The 25,981-nt window shown below is 48.9% G+C and overlaps 1 protein-coding gene across 1 annotated transcript in view; it reads left to right on the top strand.

Annotated features, from left to right (window-relative positions):
* Positions 1-25,981, top strand: part of HMCN2 (hemicentin 2) — a 761,275-nt gene that overhangs the window by 539,323 nt on the left and 195,971 nt on the right. Inside the window, exons 40-48 of the mRNA XM_078646218.1 lie at positions 6,035-6,158; positions 12,992-13,167; positions 13,613-13,709; positions 17,690-17,818; positions 19,018-19,176; positions 19,739-20,020; positions 20,850-21,017; positions 22,143-22,256; positions 25,204-25,290. Coding sequence (XP_078502344.1) covers positions 6,035-6,158; positions 12,992-13,167; positions 13,613-13,709; positions 17,690-17,818; positions 19,018-19,176; positions 19,739-20,020; positions 20,850-21,017; positions 22,143-22,256; positions 25,204-25,290 — 1,336 coding nt within the window. The remainder of the gene's footprint in view (positions 1-6,034; positions 6,159-12,991; positions 13,168-13,612; positions 13,710-17,689; positions 17,819-19,017; positions 19,177-19,738; positions 20,021-20,849; positions 21,018-22,142; positions 22,257-25,203; positions 25,291-25,981) is intronic.

Genomic DNA, 25,981 nt, shown 5'->3' with positions numbered 1-25,981 from the left:
TCGAAAAAGGCTCCAAACTCTTGTGGACAGTGGACCTGTCTAGAAGAAATCAACTCCTAGAGCTCCTGTGCCATTGAGAACCGCGAATACTCACCACTCTGCACGAAACCCGCACGGCCGGTGTCTGAGTGATTCAATTGTCCAGGGATGTCTCCCCAGCGATCCTGACCTTGAACCGAGTGTTGGTTGACTTCTGACCTTCACGGCGACGCCTGCAGTGTGAATCCAGAGGCTCCCGCTGACAACGACTGGCTCCGGCTAGAAGACTCCAACGTCGAAAGGCGCCTCTGCATCTGAAGCTCCTGGGCCTGGGTGAGCTGAACTGATGATGCCCCTACAACCCTCTACATCTCTACTTACCTCTGCTGTCGATGGTCTCCCTCCTGCAACCTATGGTGCAACGCCTGCAGCCTGTTGTCGAAAGAAGAATCTTCTTTGCAAAGCATTGGACGCCTGATGCTGAAAATGCACCCTGCATCCGGCCACCGCTGGTGGTGTATGTTTGCTGCTGCATTGTGGCCCCCCTGTACTGGCCCTATCTCTCAAAGCCTGGCCCCTGCAACTGATCGACTTACCTGCAAGCAGTGTGGCTTTGAGCCTCCCCCGTCTCCATTCAAACGCATTTGCCTGAACTCCGATTTTGACCTCTGCACCCAGTGGCCCCTGTGCCGCTGGTGGTGCAGTTTTGGTACTCACCTGACCCTTGCCCCTTGCTGACCTTTGGTCCCGAAGCCTGGAACCGTAAGTTGCATACTTAACTGTTTAACCGCATTATACCTTTCCTCCATAGGATGACATTAAACTTTTCGGAAATTGCAGGGTCGACTTTTGAAAGTGAAAAGTATTTTTCATAAAAAATTGACTTACCTTATTACAAAGACTTTGGTCTTAAAATAGAAACAAAGCTAATTTTCATAAAATTGGTGTGGATTTCCTTTATGAGTCATGTGTCCATTATTGGTCAATATTGCGCAATAAATGTCTTTCACTCCTCTGTGTTAGGCCTAAGGCTGCTCGACCACACTACCACTAAAAGAGAACTTAGGGTTTTGCATTGAGCCCTGTACACTTTTAGGAAACCCCTGCACTCTGTGCACGGTAAGAAGCCCCAAGCGGAGCTGGCGTAGTTGCTCTACGCGGAGTTCCATGGAGTGGGGTAAAAACTCAGTGAAACTCCGCGCCTCAATCCCCCCAATTAAATATAAAAAAATAAAAATAAGATTAAAAAATACACTGACCTTTATAAGCGGCGTCTCTGGGCTGCCCTCCTCCTCCTCGATGTGGTCTCTGCAAACCCCTACGTCATATGTACGTCATGGTAGGACTGCGCGCATGTGCATTCCTACCACGACGTACGTATGGCGTAGGGGTTTGCAGAGACCACAGAGAGGACGGCAGCCCGAAGACACCACATACAAAAGTAAGTGTATTTTTATTTATTAAAATTAAAAAAAAAAATTTATTAAGGGGGGTGAAGGCAGGTAGCTAAAGTTGGGGCCTGAGGCTCAGACCTCCTCTCCGCTGTGGAGTGGGAGTTTTGCCTACACTTCACGTTCTCCTCGGTACGCATAGTAGGCAAAAACCCGCAAGCTCAGCCAGCAGAGCGGAGTTCTTCGCCTGACCTTAGTGCATGGTATAACCACTTGTGAGCATACCGTATACAGAGTCTGCTTCCTACAAAGTGTTTGAGTGAGGATTGGTGTACTGGATTGGGAGTGGGTGTTCTGTAGTGGGTGTGTCTGTCTTTGGAGCTGTGGGTGGTCCATAGTGGGGTTAGGTGTCCAGTGAAAAGTTTGTGTCCTGGAGTGCGGTTGGTGCTCTTCAAACTCTCGCTGTCCAATGGGGGTGAGCGTGCTGGGAACTGTAAGTGTCTGAATGGGGGTAGGTGTCTGGCGGGAGGGGGGAGTTGGTGTCCCGGGAGCTGTCGGTGAGAGTGGGTGTCCTGGAGAGGGGGTGGATGTCCTCGGAACCTTCCTAGTTTGTTGTAGTGGGAATGGGTATCCTCTGAACTGTCAGTGTGTGAGTGGGGGTGGATGTCATGAGGGCTGTCAGTGTCCTATTGCGGGTATGGGGTCCTGGGGTGGACATGGTGTCTTGGGAACTGTCTGTGCCCATGTGGGATTAGGTATCCTGAGTCCTGTGAACTGTTGATGCCTTTGTTGTGTGTTGATTTAGATACCGTATATAGATTTCCCGATTTATGCCCATATATAGGTACAATCCACCTTGCCCTTATTTAAGCATAAAAATACAGTCCTTATTTAGGCATTGCTCATGCTAACCAAATACAGGCATGGTCAACGACATCCGATCCTCTTCGTCACAATGAGTTCTTGGAAAACCAGACTCTTAAGACTTTAGGACTTCCCCCAGGCTGGATATTGATTTCTCCAAGAACTCATTTATTATGCATGAACATCTATTCCTTAGGGGTTCATTCATGACGTTCTTATGCCCGACTTGTACGTCAATACTGGCATTCCTAAACACCTTCTAGGTATAAATATACCTTCACTTGCTATGGCAAATCATGGTGAGGTTCGGCTACCTACTTGCACGGCGCGGCTCGCCACAGCAAGTTTGGAAGGAAGCAGAGTCCCCATCAGATGCACTGACCAGACGCTGTCATCCTCCTCGCCGAGAATCCAGCTCCAGTGTTTCTGACTCCCCTTGCAGGGTGTTAGAGATCGAGTCCTGGAAAGAGATACCAACGTCTCTCATTCTAAGGCATGGAGTTGATTAGAACCTAAAGAAACTTTTGGCAACTCTTGGCAAAACTAAAACTAGACTATTGCTAAAACAGCACCTACATCTTCCCTCATACTTCACCTAGGTTAGGTACACTGGGGTAGGATTATTTTAGAAGCATCGGATGAGTATTTAGCCTGTGTTATTTATGTATGTATTTTAATGAATATGTAATAGCCACAAAACCATGCTATTACAGTATTATTTTATCTTACTGCTAACGCTGTACGTTTTATTCTTCGCTTTCTGTCTTACGATTATAGCAGTTCATATCTCTTGAATGAGAAATAAGACTGTTCAATAAACCCTTTTATTGAAACTCTCGTCTCACTATTTCTGTGCAACTCTGTAGAAACGAAGCACGATTGACTGAGTGAAACTGTTATCTATTGTTTCCACGACTCTGAAGATATTGTTCCGATTCTAAGGGAAACAAAGTTGTCATGTTTATGCGGTTATCAGAAACTAAACCCTTCTTGTATATTTGAGAAGTTTCTAGTGACCTCTGAGTTAGCTGGCACACACAAGTAATTAAATTTATTATACTCAATAGAGACATACTGACCTCAGTCTTATGCCAAAACTATAGTGTATATTATTCCAATGTGCAGAGCCTATCAGGGATATAGGAACTACACTACACATTGGGTGGGAGTGGGTATCCTGGGAACTGTCTGAGCCCTTGGGTGGGAGTGAGTATCCTGGGAACTGTCTGTGCCCTTGGGTGGGAGTGTGCATCCTGGGACTTGTGAACTGTCGGTGCCCTTGGGTGGGAGTGGGTATCCTGGGACTTGTGAACTGTCGGTGCCCTTGGGTGGGAGTGGGTATCCTGGGAACTGTCTGAGCCCTTGGGTGGGAGTGAGTATCCTGGGAACTGTCTGTGCCCTTGGGTGGGAGTGTGCATCCTGGGACTTGTGAACTGTCGGTGCCCTTGGGTGGGAGTGTGCATCCTGGGACTTGTGAACTGTCGGTGCCCTTGGGTGGGAGTGGGTATCCTGGGACTTGTGAACTGTCGGTGCCCTTGGGTGGGAGTGGGTATCCTGGGACTTGTGAACTGTCGGTGCCCTTGGGTGGGAGTGGGTATCCTGGGACTTGTGAACTGTCGGTGCCCTTGGGTGGGAGTGGGTATCCTGGGTCTTGTGAACTGTCGGTGCCCTTGGGTGGGAGTGGGTATCCTGGGTCTTGTGAACTGTCGGTGCCCTTGGGTGGGAGTGGGTATCCTGGGTCTTGTGAACTGTCGGTGCCCTTGGGTGGGAGTGGGTATCCTGGGACTTGTGAACTGTCGGTGCCCTTGGGTGGGAGTGGGTATCCTGGGTCTTGTGAACTGTCGGTGCCCTTGGGTGGGAGTGGGTATCCTGGGTCTTGTGAACTGTCGGTGCCCTTGGGTGGGAGTGGGTATCCTGGGTCTTGTGAACTGTCGGTGCCCGTGGGTGGGAGTGGGTATCCTGGGACTTGTGAACTGTTGGTGCCCTTGGGTGGGAGTGGGTATCCTGGGACTTGTGAACTGTCGGTGCCCTTGGGTGGGAGTGGGTATCCTGGGACTTGTGAACTGTCGGTGCCCTTGGGTGGGAGTGGGTATCCTGGGACTTGTGAACTGTCTGATCCCTTGGGTGGGAGTGAGTATCCTGGGAACTGTCTGTGCCCTTGGGTGGGAGTGTGTATCCTGGGACTTGTGAACTGTCGGTGCCCTTGGGTGGGAGTGGGTATCCTGGGACTTGTGAACTGTCGGTGCCCTTGGGTGGGAGTGGGTATCCTGGGACTTGTGAACTGTCGGTGCCCGTGGGTGGGAGTGGGTATCCTGGGTCTTGTGAACTGTCGGTGCCCTTGGGTGGGAGTGGGTATCCTGGGTCTTGTGAACTGTCGGTGCCCTTGGGTGGGAGTGGGTATCCTGGGTCTTGTGAACTGTCGGTGCCCTTGGGTGGGAGTGGGTATCCTGGGTCTTGTGAACTGTCTGTGCCCTTGGGTGGGAGTGTGTATCCTGGGACTTGTGAACTGTCGGTGCCCTTGGGTGGGAGTGGGTATCCTGGGACTTGTGAACTGTCGGTGCCCTTGGGTGGGAGTGGGTATCCTGGGACTTGTGACCTGTCGGTGCCCGTGGGTGGGAGTGGGTATCCTGGGTCTTGTGAACTGTCGGTGCCCTTGGGTGGGAGTGGGTATCCTGGGTCTTGTGAACTGTTGGTGCCCTTGGGTGGGAGTGGGTATCCTGGGACTTGTGAACTGTTGGTGCCCTTGGGTGGGAGTGGGTATCCTGGGACTTGTGAACTGTTGGTGCCCTTGGGTGGGAGTGGGTATCCTGGGACTTGTGAACTGTTGGTGCCCTTGGGTGGGAGTGGGTATCCTGGGAACTGTCTGTGCCCTTAAGTGGGAGTGGGTATCCTGGGTCTTGTGAACTGTTGGTGCCCTTGGGTGGGAGTGGGTATCCTGGGAACTGTCTGTGCACTTAAGTGGGAGTGGGTATCCTGGGTCTTGTGAACTGTTGGTGCCCTTGGGTGGGAGTGGGTATCCTGGGACTTGTGAACTGTCGGTGCCCGTGGGTGGGAGTGGGTATCCTGGGTCTTGTGAACTGTTGGTGCCCTTGGGTGGGAGTGGATATCCTGGGACTTGTGAACTGTTGGTGCCCTTGGGTGGGAGTGGCTATCCTGGGACTTGTGAACTGTTGGTGCCCTTGGGTGGGAGTGAGTATCCTGGGAACTGTCTGTGCCCTTAAGTGGGAGTGGCTATCCTGGGTTGGTGCCTTGGGTGAAAGTGGGTATCCTGATTCCTGTGAACTGTTGGTGCCTTTGGTGGGAGTGGGTATCCTGGTAACTGTCTGTGGCCTTGGGTGGCAACGGGTATCCTAGGACCTGTGAACTGTCGGTGCCCTTGAGTGGGAGTGAGTATGCTGGGTCCTGGGAGTTACCTCTGTCCTTTGGGGGAGTGGGTGTTCTGAGAGCTGTCAGTGGTGAAAAGTGGAGGTGAGGGGTGAAGGTTTATCCCCTCGTTGATGCTCCTAAAATGAGTGCCAACAGAAGTGTGTTCTTGTTGTGAGACCCTAGAGTTGCAAAACCTGTACCCTGTACATTTTGGGACATAACATGAGTTGGCCTGTTTAATGTTCGTGTTTTCTACTAACATATATTAGACATACTCGCCTTTCAGTGGCATTAGTGGAACCATGTACATGCACTTGGCATCCACCCAGTAAAGGATGCAGTGGACACCTGTTTGAGATATGCACTATGAGGGATGTTTGCGTATTGCAACTATTCTTGCCCTAATTCTGCTCTTGCGTTGTGGTTTGGTGCAGGTTTTGATGCAGGGACGAATCCTGCAGCTGGCTGCTGTCCAAGTCTCGGATGCAGGAGCTTACGCTTGCGTGGCAGTAAATGTGGCCGGCGAGGACCGGCGAGACTTCACCCTGCAAGTGTATTGTGAGTATGAGCCTGTGACCTCATCGTGATACCCGGGTAAAAGATGCCCCCTGGCATCAAGTACGCCAACTACTTCCATGTGCGAACAACCCACTGGTGAGCGAGCTGTGCTCAGCTTAGAAAGGATGGTTCTCTATGTTATTGTAAAAACTCCCAAGCACACACAAGGTGGATCAGGGTGAAAAAGGGGCAGATGACCTTCCAGTGATGGGGTAAAACCAGAGAGGGCCTACCCTGTGAGTAATAAACCAGCCAGCGGGGCCATCTGCAGTTATATCGCTCATACATATACCTCCCAGTGTGTTACTATGTACAGCTGTAAGACTGGACACAAGGCTCACCCCTGAGCTTCACCCTACACCTACCTTCCTCATTACTGGGGAAACATCCTTTACAACGCAACTTTTACCACGCAGTGCCTTTACGATGCAACTTTTACAACGCAAACCATTACAACGCATTGCGCTGGGGGGCGCTCTAGGATAGGGAATAGGTTTAATTTACTATCCAACACCTTCCCTACTATCCACGGGGACTGGAGTTGGAATAGTAAATTAAACTATTCACTATCCAGGGCCCCAAAGCACTATGCGTTGTAAAGGCATGCGTTGTAAAAACAGCGTTGTAAAGGCGTGCGTGGTAAAAGCATGCGTTGTAATGTCATACATTCTCATTACTGTGATATGGACCCCTAAATCATGACTGGGCCGAAACGCCGTCTCTGACAATAGAAACCATATTAAGAGCCTTATAGAATTCATACATTAGGTTTCCCTCTGCATTTTTGCGACTTCTCGTAAACTGGCCGCAGCTTGTTTGATATACAAGCTTACACTTTGTAAATGCATAGCCTGACGCCCTGTGCATTGAGCACTCCTTTCATATATCTTGTACATGCGACTGACGTGTTGTAGTGTAGACTGAGAATACAGCCACCTTCACTGAAACCCTTTCTTAGGTGTTTCTGTTTCTGTTTTTCATTTATTTATTTTCTAATTGATTGCATATATCTTATACTTTGCATTTTGATATCCATCCTCCATGAAGCACTGTTGCTTATATTAGTCAGGTTTTGATGCGTACATAATTCCACCATCTAATGGCAGGGCTGGTCAGTTTAATTTGTTCCTCTCAGATAACAAGTTTTGGGCTTTGACTACTAATGTACCTTAAATAACTTTCTAAGGTGTCTGCTCAACGCCCAGACTGCACTTCAACTCAGGTTTGGAAACACCCATGTTAGAAAAACAACAAGAAGTTTGCAATCACCCATTATACTACTGGGACACATTTTTCCAGAAGGAAACTCAAGCTCCAGGGTACCAGGTCAAACAAAGAGGGACTCCAAATTGTGTATTTCCAAACTCCTTCCAGAGTTTCTTTACTGCCGCGTGAATAGTATCACATGTTCACATGTTGTAAATAATTCTGCTATCTAACAGCTCGTTAGGATTTACTTTACTGAAAAGTTGTATTCACATTGCGGCCATGACAGTGGACCTGTCTACACTGAGACTGCACCTATGACATCGACCAATGAGGTCTTCAATGAGAACGCCCCATGACGTCTACCGATGAGGTTTTCAATGACACCGCCCCTATGACATCGACCAGTTAGGTCTTCAGTAAGATCACCCATATGACATCAACCAATGAGGTCTTCAATGAGGCCGCGTCATGACATCGACCAATGAGGTCTTAAATGAGAACGCCCCTATGACATCGACCAATGAGGTCTTAAAGGAGACCGCCCCTATGACATCGACCAATGAGCTACAACTCTTCAGCTTTGGTGCCATATTTTGGGGATCGCGTGTTCCCACCACTGTGGTGATTGCAAAGGCAGCGCACAAGGGATCTTTGTGTAGAAAGAAACACTTAAAGGCTAAACTCCAAGGTTGGAGTCTTAGGTAATTTTTTTCAAGAATCAAGAACAAACAAGATCATATGAAAATATTTTGAAATGTTGCAACCGTAGGCCAGTTGTTTATTCTTTTTCTCTCGCTTTTCAGTCTTTGAGACATCAGTTTGTTGGGCAATCACAGAAGCATCCTATTGTCTATTCTTTTCCACTCTGGCTTCTTTTTCTCAATGGGGTTATGCATTTGAACTTGAAAATATTCCTCACTATTTTTATGTTTTATACCATTTAATAAAAAAAGTAAAAGCAAAAAACAACTACAAAATCAGGAACAAGAGGGAACTGCTTTCTCCTTGCTTTTTCCTGCTTCTAGGGTGTCTTCCCCTCATTTTCCATTGTTTTCACTGATTTCTCCTTGATTTCCCCGTCTTTTGATAGGCTTCTCCTTACATTTTCCTCTTTTTCACTGCTTCTCCTGCTTTTTTGAGTCTTCTCCTTGTTTTTCTCATGTATTCACTGCTTTCCCTTTGCTTTCCCCCATTTTTTGAGCGCTTTCTAACTTTTCCCTAATTTTTCACTTCTCCTTGCCTTTACTCCCATTTATTGAGTTTTTAGGTTTCGCCTGGCGTTCACTGCGCAGCAGTGTCGTGCAGGCAAAATCTTATGTTTTTCAGTAAGGGGCTTTCACCCGCCTCTCTCTTCCATTGGCTAGCTCCATAAATGGAGGCTAGCCATTGGAGGAGAGATGTGTCAATAATTGTCGGAGCAAATTCGTGGGCGTTCCGGTGATTTTTTTCTCGCTCCGCCCCTTTTTTTGCCGTCATGAACATGTGGGTGTTTACTTTTTTTTTTTTTTCGGATGTTTGCTGCCGCCATTTTTTTGTTCATGGAGCTGGGGCGGGTGGGATGATTGCGGTCCGGCGGGTGGATGTGTGCCTTGGTGAGAGGCGGTGCAGTTTACCAGCCCACGGCACCCTTTCCGGCAGCAACATGTATTGTGCCTACCCCGGGGGGGGACCAACTTGCTGAAGCGGGGCCTGAAGGAGGCAACTTCCGCTTCTCCCTGCTTGGGGGAAGCCATTGAGACGTTGCCGGTCTCCCATGCGATGGAGGGAGATCGGAGATTCCCCCCCGCCGCCAGAAGCAGCACTGGAGTTGCGGGGCTCCCATGATGATGAGCGAGCCCCGGAGGGATGGAGGGAGACTGGAGATTCTTCACCGCCGCCGGAAGCAGCAAGGGAGTTGCGGGGCTCCCAGGATGATGGGGAAGCCCCGGAGGATGAATGCGCCCGGAGCTGCATTTTCAAAGTCCCGGACCCGAGATGGGGGACCGGGTGAAGGCCGGCGCATCGTGAGGTATAGCGCTGCGAAGGCGGGACTCTCCTGAGGAGTGAGAGCCCCGCAGGTGCCACTGAGAGTTGCAGAGACGCAGAGGGGCCCGAGGCACATTGCCGGTGCCTGCCCCGCCGCGTAGGCCACAGATCTTCCCCCGCCCAGCGCATAGAGCAGCCCGGTGAGTTAGGGCTAGGGCAGGGCTCTTTTCAGTGTAGGGCGGCCCCGGATGGCAGTGGGCCGCCCCAACGGTGCCCAAAAAAAGCTTCTCGGTCCTCGTGTGGCTCCGTGGGGGCATGTCCCATTCCTAGGTGTGGGCTTCAGTGCACTGTGAGTATGCAGGGTGTGTGGTTCTGTGCACAGTGTGTATGCAGGGTGTGGGGTTCAGTGCACTGAGAGTATGCGGGGTGTGTGGTTCTGTGCAGTGTGTAAGCACGGTGGGGGCTTCAGTGCACTGTGAGTATGTGGGGTGTAGGGTTGTGTGTATGTGGAGTGTGGGGTTGTGTGCACTGTGTGAATGCGGGATGGAGCTTCACATCCCTTGCTTGGAGGCCTTGGAGACGTTTATTGGTGTGGATAATTTACTCTTTCACATAACTTCCCCAGCACTGTGGATGTAGTTTGTGCGACGTTTGAATTGCTTTTGAGCATAGAGTGTTTTGACTGCACGTTGATTTGTATTTCAAAATTATCGAGGGGACTTCCTCTCTGTGTGTCTCTTTGGCAGGCCCCAGCTGTGCAACTTCCGGCATGTGTGGCTCTGTGTCTGTGTGTGTGGCTCTGTGTTTGTGGCTCTGTGTTTGTGGCTCTGTGTGTGTGTGTGTGGGTGCAAATGCAATAGGTCTCGCATTTGTGAGAGGTTACGCTATTGGCATTGTAAATGACAATGCCATTTATTTATCTGTTTTCAAAACCAACACATAAATAAAAATGTTGTCATGTACAATGCCAATAACTCTAATTTTTGCAAAGGCGAGACCGTTGCATTGTAAATGCTTGTTCTCCTTACTTTTCCCTTCATTTTCACTGCTTTCTCCTTGCTTTTCTTCTGTTTTTAGGTTTCGCCTGGCGTTCACTGCGCAGAAGTGTTGCGCAGGCGAAATGTTTTGTTTTCCAGTACTGTGGCTTTAACCCGCCTCTCTCTTCCATTGGCAAGCTCCATAAATGGAGGCTAGCCATTGGAAGAGAGATGGGGCAATCATTCTCGGAGCAGATTGTTGGGCGTTCCTGTGTTTTTTTATAAGCCCCGCCCCTTTTTTGACATCATGCAGCGGTGGGCCATTGTGGGTGTTGTCTTATTTTTTTTTTTCTCACAATGTTTGCGGCTGCCATTTTTTTCATGGAGCTGGGGCGGGTGGGTTATTTCCGCGCTGCTCGCTTCCCTTTGCCCTATCTTCCTCTCTTCCTTTCTCTTCCCTTTCTCCATCCTCGTCCCTTCTCTCCTTCTCCTGGTCTCGCTCCTTCCCTCTATTGCCCTCCCCTCGGTCCCTCTCCCCCACCCCTCCTCCCCTGCTCGCGCCCAGCCTCCTCACTTCTCTCCCTGCCTCACGCGGTGAAGATGTCTCGGCTCGCGCTCTGCTCCCGCCTCCCCCTCCTCCTGCTCCTCGCCCTGCTGGGCTCCGGTGACGGTGAGTACCTGGGGGCGACCTATCAGATCCTCGCCTAGCAGACTGCGGCGGCCGCTGGAGCCCTAGGGCACCTACTGTGTGGGTCTCTAAATCATGCCTGGGCCAGCAGCATTTACCGTGGGAGTCGTTACGGCCAGGACCCTCGCAAAGTAAGTGAAACAGACCTTCTAGGAGTGAGGTATCTCACTTCTTCAACGTCTTTTTATAAATTATAATAGTTCTTCAGTTTAGCGCGCACCGCGCAGTCATCTATCTTCAGCTGTCTAATCTGAATACAGTTGAAGATCTGCAGTGACACTCATTAAGTCTACTGTCTGTATCCCACTTCTCTCTTCACGTGTTTTATTCCCATGATCAGCAATTGTTTGTTTACAAATCCGCCTCATTATAAACACTCATTGCAAAGCAAACGGCACGTTTAAAAAATAGGCGCCACACTGCAGAGCCGAGCCCTAATTTGAGATTTCATCGGAGGCTCGATTGATTAGCTGGTTCCTCCAGGCATCCACTGCTAGGCTCCTCTCCCGGCCTTTCACTGAGATAGGAGCTACCACGACTTCCCACACCCTATCACGACAAAAAAGTGTAGGCTTTCGCAGGTTTAAAGATAAACGGTACAGCACAGATGCTTTTGTTCTATATAATAATATTGCAAGCACAGTGTGCTGTCTTTTAACCTCCGCAGGCCTCTCTGAGCTGTTCAATACAATCAGAAGTGCAATGGTCTTGTGGGTTTAACTAGCATTTCAGCTGGAATTCAGGCCTTTAATATATTGCATGTGTGGGTGATGGGAGAGGTGGGGGCAGACGTTATGTGCAGGAGGTAAACTTCTGTCTCTAATCCTTTAAATTAACGCTAGTAGCGCACGTGCATGATGATCAGCTGCCCTGTTTTAAGCAGACACGCTTTCAGGCAGTGATGCGTCCACATACATCACCACATACACCACCACATACACCACCACATCCACCACCACATCCACCACACCCACCACCACCACCACATCCACCAACATCACATCCACCACCACATTCACCACATCCACCACCACCACCACATCCACCACCACCACATCCACGACCACCACATCCACGACTGCCACACCCACCACTACCACCACATCCACCACCACCACCACATCCACCACCACATCCACCACCACCACATCCACCACCACCACATCCACCAGATCCACCACCCCCACCAGATCCACCACCCCCACATCCACAACGTGTGTGTGTGTGTGGGTGAGTGCAAATGCAATAGGTCTCGCATTTGCAAGAGATTAAGCTATTGGCATTGTAAATGTCAATTGGAATTTATTTATCTGTTTTGAAATCCAACACATAAATTAAAAATGTGTCATTTACAATGCCAATAGCTCTAACTTTTGCAAAGGCGAGACCGTTGCATTGTAAATGCTTGTTTTAATTCCATCTCCTTGCTTTTCCCTCATTTTTCACTTCTTTCCCCTGCTTTTTACCCTTTACCTCCTTTTCCCTTGTTTTCACTGGTCTCTTCTCGCTTTTCCCCCTCTTTTTTTAGAGGATTTTCCTTACTTTTCCCTTGTTTTTCACTGCTTTCTCCTGACATTTTAGCCCATTTTTGAGTGCCTTCTGCTCCTTTTCCATAATTTTTCACTGCGTTCTCCTGTTTTTTCCATGTTTTTGAGTGCCTTCTCCTACTTTTACATCATTTTCACTGTTCTCTCCTCACTTTTTACTCCTATTTTGTGTGCCTTCTCTTTGCTTTTCCTTCGTGTTTCACTGCATTCTCCTTGCTTTTTTCCTCCATTTTTTAATGCCTTCTCCTTGGTTTTCCCTTGTTTTCGCTGCTTTCTCCTGGGTTTCCTCTCATTGCAACTGAATGAAAAGATCACCATGAAGTATTCAACATCTCTACCGCCTTGAGACCCTCACGGGTGATTTGCAGCGCTTTATAAATCCTGATTGATTGGTCTTTTTAAGTAGCTAATTCTCTCTGTACCACTTAATGTGCCTTTCTCTTCCAGTGCCTCCCAGTATCCTCGGAGAGGAGCTGAACACCTCTGTCATCCTAAACCAGTCTGTGACCCTAGAATGTCAGAGCCATGCCATCCCACCCCCCACTCTGAACTGGCTGAAGGACAGACGCCCCCTCCTGCAGAGGGCGGGCACACACATCTCTGAAGATGGCAGCTATCTACAGGTAAGAGTGCGGAGAGAACAAGGTGGAAGCTGGAGGAATAGTGAGAAAATGTAGAATAAAATAGAAGGAAGAGAAAGAATAAAATGAGAGAGTTGAGAAACAGAGGAGAGACTAAAGAAAATGGAGGAATGAAAAATAGAGGGACACAAGAGATATGATGAGGGCGGGAAATAGTGTATGACAGCAGATAGAGAGAGACAGAAAGAAGGAAGAAGGAGAAGGTAAGAAAGAAAGTGAACAGAGAGAGGAGCATGCTGAACAAGAGCAAATGGTATGTCAAAATGTGAAGAAGACAAAGAAAGAAAATAGAGAAATAGGAAAGAGAAAACATCTACAGAGGATAAGAGATGGAGAATTTGAAAGTGATGGAATAAGAGGGAAAGACAGCTGTGGAAAAAAATTAAAAAGCAGAGGAAAGTTTTAACTGTTACTTTGTGTTACACAGATTGAGCACGTCCAAGTACGGGACGCGGGACTGTACACCTGTGAGGCATCCAACAATGCCGGGCGATCGGAGAAGCACTACCACCTGGAAGTATGGGGTGAGACCTGAGCACACCTCTTAGAGGCCAGGGAGGGGCAAACCAGCTTGAGGGGTCCTCACCTCTGGTCAGCGCGTCCCTGCAGGCTCCGCCCCCAAACTCAGTGTGCAGGCATCTCTTTCAACGTTTAACTGAGCCGCATCTTTAACCATCTCACTAGACTAATTTAATAAAAGCAATCATTACGCTAATATTCATATATACATTCATAGAGTACATTTGGGCCAATCACCGAAACATAAATCACATTATGTCCTATGGGATTTATATTTCGGCTGCCAGGATATCTCTCACCATTGTGACGGAGTAACCCGTCCGCCGAGATCTAAATCAAACCCTTTGTCTGCTTCCACAGGTTCACTCAGAATCTGTGGGAGGGCAGCTGTCCTCCTTCCTTCTGGCTTGGGAGGCCAATATTTTGGACCAGTGGGTCTTACAAATCATAGAAATAGGATACATCATTCCCTTCCTTCAGGCTCCGCCCACCCATCATTCACCACCCCTCCCCCCAGTGCTACCATCTTTTTCCAGATCACCTCACCATCTTGTAAGGGGAAGGGGCATCACTCCTCTTCAAGGAATCCGTGGAGTTAGTGCCGGAGCAGGAAAAAGGCCATGGTTGCTACTCCCATTACTTCCTTCTGCCCAAGAAGGACGGTGGCCTACATCCGATCCGGGACCTCAGAGACTAGAACTACTACCTAACTAGGAAAAGTTCAAGATGCTGACTCTTGCTGAAGTGTCATTGGCGTTGAAGCTGGAGACTGTTACTGTTCTTCTAACAAGGAGTCCTGAGGTTCCTGGCTTCCCTAGCTTTCAGCATGTTTTTGGTCAATGTTGCATTTTGGCGCAGGAGGGCCCTGAAGTGGTGCCTCTGCTAGCAGTGGCTACTGAATGGGGGAGACTTGTCATACTCATCACAATCTCTCCCAGTATTGCGGCAGAAGTGGTTTGGTGGGGGAAGAGGCAAACCAGAGTTTTTGTGTGGCCTTCACTTCCCCACCAACTGTGGCTGCGGTAGTAATGGATGCCTTCCTCGTAGGGTAGAGCGTTCATCCGGAGATTGGGGGCCTCTGATCTCTGGAAGATCAGGTTCTTCATATCAACCTGTTAGAACTGAGGGCTATTCGGCAGACAGTCAAAGCCTGCTTCCTCTCCATCCAAGGTCGGTCTGTCCAGATTTTGACGGACAACACAACAGTGATGTGTTACATCAATAAACAAGGGGGAGTAGTGTGTCACTTCTTTGTTTGCAAGCGTGGAGTCTGTGATCATGTGCACACTGCCAAGGGGATCTGGATCCCCGCCAGGCATTTTGCGGGTTCTCTGAATATAGGAGCCTACAGCTTGAGGGGGAGTCATTTGCAGACCACAACACAAATGGCATCTTCTACCGGAGGGAGTCCAGGACATCGTCACACAGTAGGTCATTTCTCTGGGGGCCTTGTTCATCTCATTAAACAGTGCCCGATAATACCAGTACTGTGCGCTCCCGTATTAGTTAACGAGAGACTTGGGGGACTTGTTTTAGTTGAAGTGTAACTTTCAGCTGTTCTACACGTTTCCACCCATCACCTTAGCTCCTCAGGTTCTGAGAAAGATACCCCAAGTTTGGGCCCAAGTCATTCTCTTTGCCCTGGATTGGCCAAGGAGGGTTGTGGTATGTGGACCTTCATCGCTTCTCCATATGTCCCCAGCTCAAGCTGCCATTCAGACTGGAACCTTCTCTCCCATTCGATGGGAATGGTTCTGTGCCCTAATCTCCGAGGCCGCCACCTTCATGCCTGGAGATTAAGCGGGGATATCTGAACTCCTTTCAGCTGCCACCGAAGGTGGTGGACGTCATATTGTCAGCATGTTGCCCCTCAACAAAGTCTGCTTACTCTGGAAGATGCAGTAACTTCATTGCTTGGTGCACGGACACCAACGTGGACCCCTTACAGGTTAAGTTGTCCCAGGTCTTGCAGTTCACAATTTCCCCTGCCCAGCGGGTTTGTGCGGTAGCCACTGCCAAGGAGTATTTGGCTGCGTTGTCAGCATTCCTCTACCTTCAAGACCAGCTTTCCTCGTTCAAGTCCAACATTGTGATGTGTTTAGAAGGGGGTGACAAATCTGTATCCTCCAACTCCCTTAGATATGCCCCAGTGGGACCTTAACCTATCATTAACTTTTCTAATGGTGACTCTGTTTACCCCTGCATAGTTGTCTCTTAAGAATGTTGGCTTTAAAGACAGTGTTGTTAGTGGCAAGCACATAAGCCAGAGAAGTAAGTGTGTTGCAAACTCTCAGGTCTCACCCACCTTTCACCTCCTTTAATCCTGACAAGGTTAGAGTTGTGAACCAAAGGCTATCTCCCGTCTAAACATGGTGACTCCCTTTCACCTCTTTCAGTCCATCACCCTTATGTCAATGTATGCCTCGCCCTTCCCCGCGAAAGAGGAGGAGCGGTTGCATAGGGTGGATCCTAGGCGGGCGGTCAACTACTACTTGGATCGCACCAGTGGTGGCTACTCAAGAGAGTGCTGCGAGGCGGTGGGGCGGGGTGGCGGAGGGGCAGGGTGGGGTGTAGTAAACTCCGGAATTTGGCGAAACGGAGTTGAGTAAAGAAAGAAATAAATAAAACGAATTGCATTGTGCGCTACTTCACCGATTTGGCGTTACAGCGCGTGCAATGTAATTTGTGTTATTTATTTCTTTCTTTACTCAACTCCATTTGTCCCAACTCTGGAGTTTACTACCGCACCACCCTGCCCCTCCCCCGCCTCACCTCCCCACCGCACTCCCCTGAGGAGCCGCCACTGGATCGCAACAAGCACATATGACTGGATGACCAGCTTTTCTTGGGCTACAGTGGGGCTAAAAGAGGCAAAGCGGTTCAGAAAAGGACCCTATCCAGAGGGATCATACTCTGCATTAAGACCCATTATGCCTTGACCAAAAAGGAACCTCTGGAAAGGGTAAGGGCTCTTTCCACCAGTGCCAGATTGACCGCTTCTGCTCTTGGCAGAGAAGTCTCAATAGCAGAGATTTACAACAAAGCAATGTGGGCATCCCTACACACCTTTGCTAAGCAATAATGCATGGATTCTGAAATGTGTAGGGATGGGCACTATGCCAGATCTGTTCTGCAGGACTTCCTCATCTAACCATTCATCACCCCTCCTCCTGGGCAGTGTATTGCTTTGGAATCTAATCTACAGTTGAGGAATCTGCAGGTAAAAGAATCCATCAGAAGAAAAAGTTACTTACCTGTGGTAAAAGCCTTTTAGATGGATCCTGTATCTACCTACAGATTCCTTATCAGCCCGCCCACCTTCCCGTGTGATGGACGTGCGATAGGTTAAGTTAATACCATACTAGTTCAGTTTTGGTACTGCACTACTACATCGATCGATGTCAGTCTGTTTGCATCCTCGAAGGCTGGGAAAACATGGGTGTAAACTGACATTGTTGAGCCGGGGTGGGCGCTATATGGCTTCGGTTATGTCATCTGATGCCTTTTGCTAAGTTGATACGAAGCCTGCACCCTCTACCAGTACTGTACACCTCTGATTTATTTACATGCTTCTCTGATCTTCATTTTTTCACATTGTATTATTTTTTTATTTTCCACCTTCATCATTATCCTCCTTCTGTCCCAGTTTATTTTGCTCAGCTGGTCCACTAGGCATAAAATCTCTTTCAAGTATGCATTGGTTTTGATTTCCACATTTTTCTAAATCTTTTCCCTCACTAAACACTCAACTGGTGCCTCCTTTTACACCCTCATCTGAGATATCCTCTTTTGAGGCCTGGGTCAGGTACCCCTGGTACTTAAACCCATCTGACCTCTTGCACAGTGACCAGTCTCCTCCCTGGGCTCTCTCATTGGCCCTCACAAGTTTCTCTAAGTCCATTTTACATCCTTCAGAGGTTAATTGTCCGAGTGTTAAGGTCTGAATTTAGAGCGTCCATCTTACTTTGCTTTTTTTGTCTTCTAGTGCACCCCTCATTTCCCGCTTCGTCAGGAGTGGCCCCCATCACCGTCTCTATACTGGAGGGACATTCGGTCAGCCTGACGTGTGACTGCAGCGGGCTTCCTGCCCCCACCCTGACGTGGAGCAAGGATGGTAACTGCACCTTTATGTTTAGCGTTGGGGATTGGAAGGGTGTGAGGGGAGGGGCCAGACGGAGAGCTTTAGCCTTGCCACAGTCCTCACTAAAATAAGGTGTACAAACACCCTGTTGCTAACCTTTACATGTACACAAATGTTTTAACCAGCACCGTCTCTCAGTGTTCCATAAGTTGGAATCAATATCAGTCAATGCGCTTTAAATGTATCACGCTAGGGCTCCCTGATAAGGTACGGCATTCGTACCTTCGATGTACCTTGGACGCGTACGATGGACCGCTGGGACATCATTGCATTGCACTCTTAATTGCCTATGAAACTACCACATCCCAACATTGGAACATTAACTGTCCACATAAAATGAAAGCCCTGATGAAGTTCAATCTTCATTGAACGAAACGCGTTGGCTGGAGCCTTTTTTATAATGTCATTAAATTAAAGGAAATCTAAACACAAAGGAATTTTGTCAGTCTATATCATTGGAAAAATAGTCTGGTGGTGCACCTCTCCACATTCATCCATTATCTGATCTGCTTCGCAGTTTACACCCAACAAAGGCAGGCGCAGGAGTTGTATGTGCACACATTTTTAGATCATCTAACAAACTATTACTAAAGGAACACAGCAGTGAGGTGCAGCCTTCCTGGTCCGCCGCTGGTCTGTCTTGTTGTGGATTGCACCAGATGTGTTCAGATTAGATACAAGTAATTTAATTACTCTGAGTTCGCTCCCTTGTCCCAGTGCATACAGTGGGAGGAGGGCATGTTCATTTAACAATAGGGATTGTGTGCTGCAGCACACTTTCTTGGGCCACCCAGGTTAAGGGAACGAGCCATCTTGGATACAAATTGTCATGGAATATTATATCAAGAGGGTGCCTGTTTTTCAATGTACATAGTGGCAGGAACAAAGGACCGGGGAATCCGATTAATTAAGATTACCAGGGCGGTAAGCAATCAGAACTCTTTATTACGGCTTGATTTGGGAGCCTGACGTGAGGCAGTACCTCAGAGACATAAAGTGGTTCATCTGGTCCACTTGTCACAGTCTTTTGAGAGCTCCACAGCCCTTGAAAGGTTGACTTTCCACCTGTGCCTGGTTTGCAAGGCCTTGTGTTGATGTCACTGCACTTCAGTGTGGGATTATGGTCGCATATGTGGTTGTGGACTGAGTTCTTCACTTCTCCTCCTCTGCAGGCGTGCGTCTTCAAGGCACAGGGAGGCACAGCTTTTCTGCCGCAGGAGGTCGAGTGCTGCAGCTTCAAGGCGCTCTGGCGTCCGACGAGGGGTCCTACACCTGTGAGTGTGCCAACGCGGTGGGCAGCAGCACAAAGGAGCAGCGCCTGGAGGTGCTCGGTGAGTCCTGGCGCTAGCGCACCTGACAGATCTAATGTGTGGTGTACGGCAAGTGGTTTGGGTCTCCAGTCTGTTTAACCTTTCTTCTCCTCTCAAGTTCCTGTCCTGTGTCTCAGGTAGCCCTCAAAGTTGTCAATAATATCTGCTCCCTTGTTGCTTCTCTTTGTGCATGACCCTTTCTCCTGGTTTATGTAAATGTGAAGACATTCCTCAGGCACCAGTCGGTCAATGACGATAAGATTTATCCAGAGTTAGCTTTAAAGATAAAGCGTGCACCCAACATAAACCACTAGTGAAACTTTTGTTGGAGAATAATGAATATGTAAGTCTCACTTGTTGCACTAAACCTTTTTGTAGCAATGAATGAACACATAGCTGTGTATTTGCATCGAATTCCTGACTTTGCCCTAATGAGTGACAGAGTTTGCATGGTTCTGTGGGTGGAAGCGACCCGTGGCAACAGTGCTATGTCTCAGATCTGATTTGAGAAATGCCAGCTCAGCCTCTGTCTATTACCACAATAATCAAACCATGTCCTTTCTTCTCCTTTTGGGACCTTCAGCGGTGCCAAAAATACTAGGCAGTGCGGAGGCCATCACCAGGACTTCAGTGCGGAGAGGTGACCTGGTCACCATGGAGTGCGTGGCAATAGGGCGACCAACGCCCCTGGTGACGTGGCTCAAAGATGGTCACTCCATGGGCAGCGCACAAGCGATCACCGTGGACAACCAAGGACAACAGCTGCGTATCCACAGGGTGCAGCCCTCACATGGTGGGCGCTACACCTGCCTCGCTGTGAATGCTGTGGGACAGGCGGAGCGGAAGTTTGAGCTCATCGTACAGGGTGAGGCGTTGGCCAATGTCAGCAGAGAGGGTGACAGTGGGGAGCAGGGGCATGGGGTGTGGTAAAGGAGCTCCCAGGGTGGTGGTTGAGACCAGAATTGAGTGAGACCCGAAGAAAGTGTATGAGCTCAACGACAGAAAATGAGTGACAGTGAGATGAGGGTGAGTGAGAGCCCTCCGAAATATCTGGGCCCGATTCACAGAACTAACTTAAGACAAAATCCTAAACTTACTACCATATTGGTATTCACAGAGGCACTTACCCATTTTGGTATTCACAGAAGGCACTTACTCATTTTTAGGACTCCTAAATGCCATCTGTGAATATCGAAAGTCTTAAAGTTAGGATTTTTCTCAGTTATGGAGTAGTAAAAATAGGAGTCCTAACTTTAGGATTCCTAAATGCCTTCTGTGAATACCGAAAGTCTTAAAGTTAGGATTTTTCTCAGTATAGGAGTAGTAAAGTTAGGAGTCTTAACTTTAGGACTCCTAAATGCCATCTGTGAATATCGAAAGTCTTAAAGTTAGGATTTTTCTCAGTTATGGAGTAGTAAAGTTAGGAGTCCTAACTTTAGGACTCCTAAATGCCTTCTGTGAATACCGAAAGTCTTAAAGTTAGGATTTTTCTCAGTATAGGAGTAGTAAAGTTAGGACTCCTAACTTCTGTCAATACTGAAATGAGTAAGTGCCTTCTGTGAATACCAAAAGTCGTAAACTGAGATATTTGGTCTAAGGTTACCTTTGTGAATTGGGTCCTCTGTTGGTCTGTCTCCATCACAGAGGAAACCTCAGATATCAGGTGTGAATTAAACCATCTTCTTTTCTCATAGTTCCTCCTGAGCTCTCCAGGACCCTGGGGCCAGTGGTGAATGTCTCAGCACCTCTTCATGGTGCCCTGACCTTCACTTGTGAAGCTTCAGGGAGTCCACCCCCAATCGTCAGCTGGTTCTACAGAGGGGTCCCTCTTGTCTCTGGAGATCGTGTGCGCCTTCTCTCAGGTGAGTGGATACTTCTTCGCACAAAGCAGGAGCTGTTGTCTGATGTCAAGTGTGAGAAGTTGAGCCAAACTCTTTTTTACTGCTCCCATCCATCCATCCATCCATCCATCCACCCATCCATCCATCGGTCCACCAGTCCACCCGTCCATCCATCCATCCATCCACCCATCCATCCATCCGTCGGTCCACCGGTCCACCCGTCCGTCCATCCCTCCATCCATCCACCCATCCATCCATCCATCCATCCATCCATCCATCCATCCATCCATCCATCCATCCATCCATCCATCCATCCACCCACCCATCCACCCATCCACCCATCCATCCATCCATCCATCCATCCATCCATCCATCCATCCAGGATTACAAGTACCAGAAGGCAAACATGTATGAGCGTTTGTCATCAGACAGTAGATATGAAACAAAAGAGACTAGTGCAGGCACAACATTTGGTCGAGGGTGGCTGTACACTGTATTTGAGGTGGAAAGTCTTTCGTATCACAGAACACGCAGTGCTAGACGTTGCTATGTCAGCTTGAGGTATCTGCCTCTGCTAGAAACCAGTGAAACACAAGAAGACGTTCAGTAGTGAACAGCAAAAAATGGCCACCCCAGATGAAGAGCAGTAAAGGAGGGTGAGAGGGAAATTGTGCAGGAGGGAATGAAGGACTGACATGATATGCATGACTTATCAACACATAGAGGGGCAGGGAGTAATGACGGTGCAGCCTACACGCGCCCTAGTACTATCAAAAGACACAGAAGATGCTGTTCCTGTAACACGCCACACCACCAGTGTACCCGGGCGAAGTGAAGGGCGGTGGAAATATTTACATTTTGGAGCAAGAGCCCTCACCCACCAAACAAGATGGCAAGCTTCATCATCAGGAGCTGTCCTACTCAGCTGTACGGTGGCGGCTTGATTAAAGGTCTGGGGATGGCCTATAGAAACATTGGGACACTTCCTCATAGGCTTGTAGGGGGCTGGAATCAGAAACCTGCACTGGCCTGTGTGGAAATCTATGACTTTGGTGTAGAATCAATGATTGTCTGTTGGTACTGGTGGTGCCTGCGAATGACTGAAGCGCCCTGACGCCTCTTCGACACTGTTTCTCCCACCCCCAGGAGGCCACGTCCTGAAGCTGACGTACCTACAGGCCCAGGACGGTGGCCCTTACTCTTGCATGGCCACTAACTCTGCGGGTGAGGCGGAGAGGAACTTCACAGTGGACATCCTGGGTAAGAGCAGTCACTGTGCCAGTTCCAGTTGCCTAGTTACAAACAGTTTCTGTCTAACCCTTGTTATGCATTTGAGTTTCTGTGCATTCGAGTGAGTGTGTCAAGCAGCAGGGACACAAAACAGGTTCTATTGGGTAAATTAAATGGCGACTGCAACCAATGGATGCCATCAGATGTCAACCACCAACTCCAAGGTGTAACTGCCACCCATGTAGAGTGACTTCACAGGCATACATAGAATAGTGAGTGAGACCTCTGTGGTCAAGGCTGATGCTCTTCTGACACATCCAAGGGACAGCCTCAGCCTGAGAAGGCTGACAGTGAATCTGTGATAGGCGAGAGTCGTGCAGTAAATGCCAGCAGATGGTTCAATAGTTTTAGCAACTGGACAGGCATGTTTGAGGGTCAACAGTCTGAGCTGTTAATGACTGGGATGATGGAAAAGAGGGGGGGCGGGCTCATGTAGAATTGAAGCCCCACTAATCATGTATCCCCTGCTCTCTGTGTCTACCGGCATTGCAAAAAGCTCAGTTCTTTTGCCTGATTTATTTAATACATATGTACAACCCCTGCTATTTCTGATTAGGGCTTGGGATTTGGGGTCTATTTTTATTCCTATGCTCACATCACTCAATCGTGTTTTCGTCTAACTGGGTCTAGTTCAAACCCCTATTATTAAATAAACATCTGGAAAACTATGAAATGGAAGGATAATATTTGGCTTCAGATCAAGCTGAACAGGAGTCTTGATAGTGGTAGAGGTTCCTAGTGCCCATTTACTGGTGTGCATGGGGCTTGTCTGGCAGACAGCCTTCTGCTGTCCTGCGGAAGCGTGCTCAGAACTCCCAGAAAAGAACACAACAGGGACCTCCACGGGGTGAAGTGTAACCTCCGTCCTGCAGAAAGCCACACATGTGTTAGCCCAAAAGGCGAGCTTCAAAGGAGAAGAAAGAACTTTGGTTCTCTCCAATACCCTTCTCTGTCGCATCCTGTACCTCTCTCAATATATCCTCTACCTCCACTCTCTCATTCACCACTACTATGATCTCCAAAATAACCCTTTCTAGACTCTTCCCTCCTCTATCCCTCCTTGGCTCACCCTTCCCAGGCAACCCTTCCTAAATTCATTCCTCATGTATCCTTCCTTTGACCCGTCCCAAACCTAATTTTACTACTAGGATCTCCCAAACAACCCTTGCTCAATTCTTCCTTCATGGGTCCCTTCTTCGACTCACCCAAGCCTCATTTTACTACTACGATCTCCCTAATCTCTTTCTAGACTCTTCCCTCCTCCATCTCCCCTTTTGCTCATTCCAAACCTCATCTTACTACTATGACCTCCCAACTAACATTTTCTAGACACTTCCCTCTCTATCCCTCTTTTATCCTATTCAATCCAACTGACAGACCCGCTCACATTAACCCGTTGGGTCACCAGCCTCGGACGGGCTGTGCTAATGACGGAGTGGTTCTATCATGGCCCGGCCGCCACGCCTGCACGGCAGCGATTTCGCGCCTGCGCTGAGCGTTCCATTGAGCGGACGGGGCCGTGACGGAACCACTCCGTCACAAGCACAGCGCACCCGAGGCTCGTGACGGAGTGGTTCCGTCTCGAGCATGGCGGCGCCGCGCGGCCCCTGCTCCCCCCTAGCGCTGCAGCAGAATTACCGCCGCAGCCAAGGGGTTAACTCATATTACCCTATACAAATTCAACACTAATCCTTTTGGGTTCTGGAGTAGCGTGCTACTCGCTGAAAAGCGCTTTGATGCCTCGTCAGGGGTACTAAGCACTATATAAATACATTTACAATTGGAACACTGAGGAATACCTTGGTTTTATTTCTCTCCTAATACTTCGATTTTACCAGCCCTAAGCACATTAAATAATATCTGTTACTATTACCAAATAGGTAATGTGAACATACTCAATGTATTGACTTCAGAAAGATGAAAGACTGAGTTGGCCCTGCCAGTATATAAAGTTGTGTACTCCAGATCACACAGACGTCATTGACGATTGGTTAACTTGCTGAGTCGTACTCCCATCTAAATGCAATGACTGTACGGCAACTCTCTATCAACTATTAACTTGTCATAGAATTAGAAACTTGAAGTCACCTAACATTTTCCATAATTAAATGTTAGATCATAGGCAAGTCTATTTTTATTCTGTGCAACACCCAAAAGTGTGATTGTGTTTGTCAGACTCTTTGCACCAAGTTGTTCTACGGCTATGAGTGATTTCTGCCTGAAGGTTGCCTTTCCCAGGCCAGTGTTTGTGGAACGATGCTCTGAACAGAGATGCTGCTTCAGAAAGCTGCTTTAGGTACCAGTATCCTGCTCTCTTCCGTGACGTCATCTCCCCACCCCTGGTTTCAGAGTCGTGGCTCAGGCTTGCCATACAGTACAGTTGCCCTACAGAGGGGCAGGTTCAGGGGGCAGGTAAGGATCACACAAGTGATTTTTGGGCACCGGATGTTAAACTGTGACCTGGCTTAGAAAGGCCTTGTGGCTGCAGGAAGAGGGTCCCTTCTGTGCAGACAGTGACCCCAGATAAATAATTACTACGCCCACTTCCCTTTCTTGCACTTCTGGAGGGACGTCTGTTCATGCAGGCGGTGGAGGGGCGTCTGTTCCTGCAGGCGGTGGAGGGGCGTCTGTTCCTGCAGGCGTTAGAGGGGCGTCTGTTCCTGCAGGCGGTGGAGGGGCGTCTGTTCCTGCAGGCAGTGGAGGGGCGTCTGTTCCTGCAGGCGTTAGAGGGGCGTCTGTTCCTGCAGGCGGTGGAGGGGCGTCTGTTCCTGCAGGCGGTAGAGGGGCGTCTGTTCCTGCAGGCGGTGGAGGGGCGTCTGTTCCAGCAGGTGGACCTGCGGTGCTTTCACTTCATGTGGTGTTTCACCTGCCTGAGTGAGTGTCTGTTTCTCATGCTCTTTATTTCACTCACTTTTAGTCCCTCCCGAAATTGAGAAGGAAAACGAGGAAGAAGTCCAGAGAGTGCCCGAGGGTCAGACTGTGCGCTGGACATGTGCCGCCACAGGTGAGCTGCAACCATGACTGTAGTAACAACTGTATTGTGCTGGGGAGTGGTTATTCTAAGGCTGTAGTGTGCTGGGGAGTGGTTATTCTAAGACTGTAGTGTGCTGGAGAGTGCCTGTTCTAAGACTGTAGTGTGCTGGGGAGTGGCTGTTCTAAGATTGTAGTGTGCCAGGCAGTGGCTGTTCTACGACTGTAGTGTGCTGGGGAGTGGCTGTTCTAAGACTGTAGAGTGCTGAGGAGTGGCTGTTGTAAGACTGTAGTGTGCCGGGGAGTGGCTGTTCTAAGACTGTAGTGTGCCGGGGAGTGGCTGTTCTAAGACTGTAGTGTGCCGGGGAGGGGCTGTTGTAAGACTGTAGTTTGCCGAGGAGTGGCTGTTCTAAGACTGTAGTGTGCCGGGGAGTGGCTATTCTTAGACTGTAGTGTGCCGGGGAGTGGTTGTTCTAAGACGGTAGTGTGCTGGGGAGTGGCTGTTGTAAGACTGTAGTGTGCCAGGAAGTGGCTGTTCTAAGACTGTAATGTGCCGGGGAGTGGCTGTTGTAAGACTGTAGTGTGCCGGGGAGTGGCTATTTTTAGACTGTAGTGTGCCGGGGAGTGGTTGTTCTAAGACGGTAGTGTGCTGGGGAGTGGCTGTTTCTAAGACTGTAGTGTGCCGGGAAGTGGCTGTTCTAAGACTGTAGTGTGCCGGGGAGTGG

Source organism: Lissotriton helveticus, chromosome 5_1 (assembly GCF_964261635.1).
Source record: "Lissotriton helveticus chromosome 5_1, aLisHel1.1, whole genome shotgun sequence".
In the NCBI taxonomy this organism is placed as follows: Eukaryota; Metazoa; Chordata; class Amphibia; order Caudata; family Salamandridae; genus Lissotriton; species Lissotriton helveticus.
Note: the sequence above shows the minus strand (reverse complement) of the source record. Positions and strands in the feature narration are given on the sequence as shown.